The sequence below is a fragment of the Quercus robur genome, chromosome 9, assembly GCF_932294415.1.
Source record: "Quercus robur chromosome 9, dhQueRobu3.1, whole genome shotgun sequence".
NCBI lineage: Eukaryota > Viridiplantae > Streptophyta > Magnoliopsida > Fagales > Fagaceae > Quercus > Quercus robur.
This window is the reverse complement of record NC_065542.1, coordinates 52,904,507-52,908,605: the sequence shown is the minus strand read 5'-3', so window position 1 is coordinate 52,908,605 and position 4,099 is coordinate 52,904,507. Positions and strand designations below refer to the sequence as shown.

The following is a 4,099-nucleotide window of genomic DNA, read 5'->3' as shown; positions in this document are numbered from 1 at the left end:
AATATCTGATTTTGATAACAGGGCTATTCTATAACCAAAAAAAAAAAAATCATTATGTTTTCATGGGCCTCCGTTGGAATATAAATGGCTAAAACCAAAGATCACTGTAATACGTGCAAATCTCAATTTTATTACATTCGAAACCTTTATAATGCATACCAAAATGGCCAATCAAACAAGTATCTTCATAGTAGTAATTTATTGATAGTTGCAATTAAAACAGTTCATCAAAAAAAAAAAAAAGAAAAGAAAAAAAAAACATAATCTTTAAACAAACAATTGCCTTCAGCAGCATAAATTCAACAGAATAGTGTCCTATATAATTCATATCCTTGCTTGTTCTAGTAAGACTGTGGATGGCTCTAGGAAAGTGCAATTCATCTTGATAACTCCTGAGAGACCATGTGCATTGTTGGTCTAGATTTTGGATTAGCATGCAAGCATGCAATTGCAAGCTTTATGATGAGTATCAATTGATTCTCAATCTCAAGAGTGGGAGGTGGAAGGCGTATGTCTAACAAATCATTCAACGATAAATTCTCCTCTATTGATGAAGCAGATAGAATGGAGATGATTTCACCAGGATGCCTTCCTTTGATCACTTCAATAGCCAAAACTCCAAAACTAAAAACGTCACACTTCTCAGTTATCTTCATTGTATAAGCAAGCTCTACCAAAAAAAAAAAAAAAAATATTACACCAATGTAGGCATATGATCTATGTTCTATATTGATTGAACAAATAAGTACATTACCTGGTGCAACATATCCATATGTGCCGGCAAATGAAGTCCAATTGGATGAGTCTTGATTAAGAAGCTTAGCTGTGCCAAAGTCTGAAACATGAGCCTCGTACTCTAGATCCAACAAAACATTTTTACTTGATATGTCCCTGTGAACAATTGGTGGTGAGCAATCATGGTGCAAGTATGACAAAGCATGAGCAACACCTTTAATGATATTATCCCTCTTATTCCAATCCAACTCTTTAGCTCCTTCATCATTGGTCAAAATTGTGGCCAAGCTACCCCTTTCAAGGTACTCATAAATCAAAAACGAGTGTTGTGGATGTGAACAAAAACCATGAAATTTAACAATATTTCGATGCCGTAATTCTGTTAATGCCCTTATCTCATTTAAGAACTCCTTTTGCTGTGCAATCTCACCATCATGCAAGGATTGTAGTTTCTTGACCGCAACTATGTTTCCTGATATTAGGTTGGCTTTATAGATAGTTCCATATCCCCCCTTTCCAATGCAAAAATTAGCATCAAAATTTTGGGTTGCGTCAATGATTTCTTGGTACATTGCTCTTCCATCAAAAGATGATATTGTAAACACTTTTTCCTCGACCACGTCATTTGTTTGGCTTGTATGTGGATTTTGCCATTTTCTTTTTGCAAAGAAGAAAATTCCAAAGAATACCAATACAAGTGAAAGTGTTCCCAAAAGAGGGAAAATGATAAAGAAAATGATTTTATTTCCCTTTTTTGAAATATGCCCTACCCTACAGGGTTGCAATCCTGTAACGTTTCCACAGAGCCCTTTATTACCTTGTAATGCTTCTATGTGAGCCTCTTGAAAAGCTGTGCTATTGGGAAGAGGACCCTCTAACTCATTGTAGGATATATTGACATACAACAAGCCATGCATCTTTTCAAAAGTAGTTGGAATAAAACCAGAGAGGTTATTGTGGGAGACATTCAACAGCTCCAAGCTTTGCATATCGTTGATTTGTGAAGGAATCTCTCCTCTGAGTGAGTTATGGCTCAAGTCTAACTGGGACAAGTGATTTAATTCACAAATTTGGATTGGAATGTTGAGGTTGAACTTGTTGTTGCTCAGATTCAAGTAATGTAGTTTCGAAAGGTTTCCTATATATGTAGGGATTGACTTGCCAAATCTATTAGTGGATAGATCTAGATACTCAAGATTTACAAATGAGCCAAGACCTAAGGGTATACCACCAGAAAGTTTATTTCCATTCAACATTAACTTCTGCAAAGAAGTCAACTTTCCAAATTCCATTGGAAGCTCCCCAACCAATTGATTTGAAGAAAGATCAAGCAATTGGAGTTGAGCGAAGTCTCCAATTTCTAGCGGTATGCCACCAGTGATATTGTTCCCAGCAATCCCTAGGCTTGTCAGTTGTGCGCACCTGCTCCAATTTTGTGAGATTTCACCATAAAATCTATTGTAACTTAGGTCCATGAATTGCAGGTTTTCGTAGACGCCAAAATCTTCGGATATATTTCCAAAGAGTTGGTTTCTTTCAAGGCGGACTCTAATTAAGCCCGTGCAGTTTCTCAAGGTTTTGGGTATTGGACCTGTGAGATTGTTGTTGTCTGCACTAAAGTATTGGAGAGATCCACTTTGGCATAAGTTTTGAGGCAAAAACCCAATGAAGTGGTTGGTATCCAGCTGCAACTCACTCAAGTTCATTAGATTTCCGATCTCTTGCGGAATGAGACCAAAAAGTTGGTTATCACGAAGGAATAAAAGTTCTAAGTTGCTCAACTTACCCAAGGAATTTGGAACAGTACCAGTCAACTTATTTCTACTCAGTTCAAGATCCTTTATGGACTTCAGGTTTCCTAATTCTTCAGGAATGGTACCCGAAAGTTGATTGTTGTACATGTGTAAAATAGTTAGGTTGCTTAGAGCACCTAGTGATGTGGGAATCGAACCAGAAAGATTATTTGTATGAAGGCTTAAATAGATAAGAGACTTCAAATTTCCTATTTCTTGGGGAACAAAGCCAGACAGATGATTATTATACATATGCAACATGGTTAGCTTCTCTATGTTTCCAATAGTAGATGGGATGAGGCCTTTAAGATTATTGTTTGATATGTCAAATTTAACTAAATTGGAGAGATTTCCAATTTCTGAAGGAATGGAACCAGAAAGTTGATTACATTGGAGGTACAAATAAGCCAAGTTGCTTAAATTACCTAAAGATGCAGGAATGGTACACACAATGAAATTATTGTTGAGACATAAGTAAGTCAGGTAGCTCAAATTACCTAATGAAGCTGGAATGCAGCCATGGAGGAAGTTGGCATGCAATAAAAGCTCACTGAGAGATTTCAACTGACCTATTTCCCAAGGAATCGATCCATTTAGCTGATTTTTATCTAGGTCCAGCAACTCAAGATTGGTCAGTAAGCCAATCTGTGGTGGGATTTCCCCCGATAAGTTATTGGAAGATAGATCAAGATATATAAGTTTGGACAGGTTGCTAATTTCAACAGGGATTGTACCAAAGAGTTCATTCCTGCTGAGATCAACAAATGTAAGGTTGGGAAGAGATGAGAATGAAAATTCATGGAGTGTACCTTTCAAGCCTGAGTTAGTCAGGTTTAATCTAATAACACTTCCTGCTTGGTTGCATGAAATGCCGTACCAACTGCATGGGATGGAGCTTTTATTTTGATTACTCGAAGAATTGGTAGCATTATTTGGATGGAGAGTCCACGAAGGCAAGTGTGACTGGGTTTCATTTTGAAGACTGGCTTTCCAATTGAGAAGAGCATTTGCCTCTGCCTCTTCATTCACAGAAAGAGAAGCAACATCCAATGAGGAATGTAACACGGCCAAGGCGGCTGTAAGAAGGACCGAAAATACTTTTTTTAAGCTAGACATTGTAGTGGTCTTTGTTTTACAAGTTGAAACCATATTCAAAACTCTATCTTAATATGTCTAAGCTGTTTCTCAAAAACAATATATATTTATAATATGTTTAAGCTACCCCATTAATTTCTTGCACATCAATTTTCGTCGTCAATGGGTACAACAAATACGTAGTTATTTATTTCTTTCTTTCAGATTAAAGACAAATATGGAATTGGACTATTCTTCACGAAATGTCAGATGGTAGCTGGAACTTTCACACTAACTTTTTTATTTTTTATTTTAAATGCAAATAATGTACTTTTTTGCATGCATTGTCAAGCAAATGACTTTGACTCTCTGAATATCACGTCTTTTTCTCTACATGGGGTGCACAATTTTGAATTTTCCAATGCTAGACTTGTACCCGCGCAATGACCAGGCATTATACTATTAATTAATTAATGTCATTTTACCTTTTTTATCCA

At 36.5% G+C, this 4,099-nt stretch overlaps 1 protein-coding gene across 1 annotated transcript; it reads right to left on the bottom strand.

Moving 5' to 3' along the window:
- Positions 1 to 250: 250 nt before the first annotated feature.
- Positions 251 to 3,686, bottom strand: LOC126699059 (MDIS1-interacting receptor like kinase 2-like). Its single transcript, XM_050396615.1, has 2 exons — positions 755 to 3,686; positions 251 to 670 (listed from the first exon to the last, which is right to left on the bottom strand). The coding sequence occupies exons 1-2, from the start codon at positions 3,675 to 3,677 to the stop codon at positions 378 to 380; spliced, it is 3,216 nt and encodes a 1,071-aa protein (XP_050252572.1). The 5' UTR covers positions 3,678 to 3,686; the 3' UTR covers positions 251 to 377.
- Between the last annotated feature and the right edge of the window lie 413 nt (positions 3,687 to 4,099).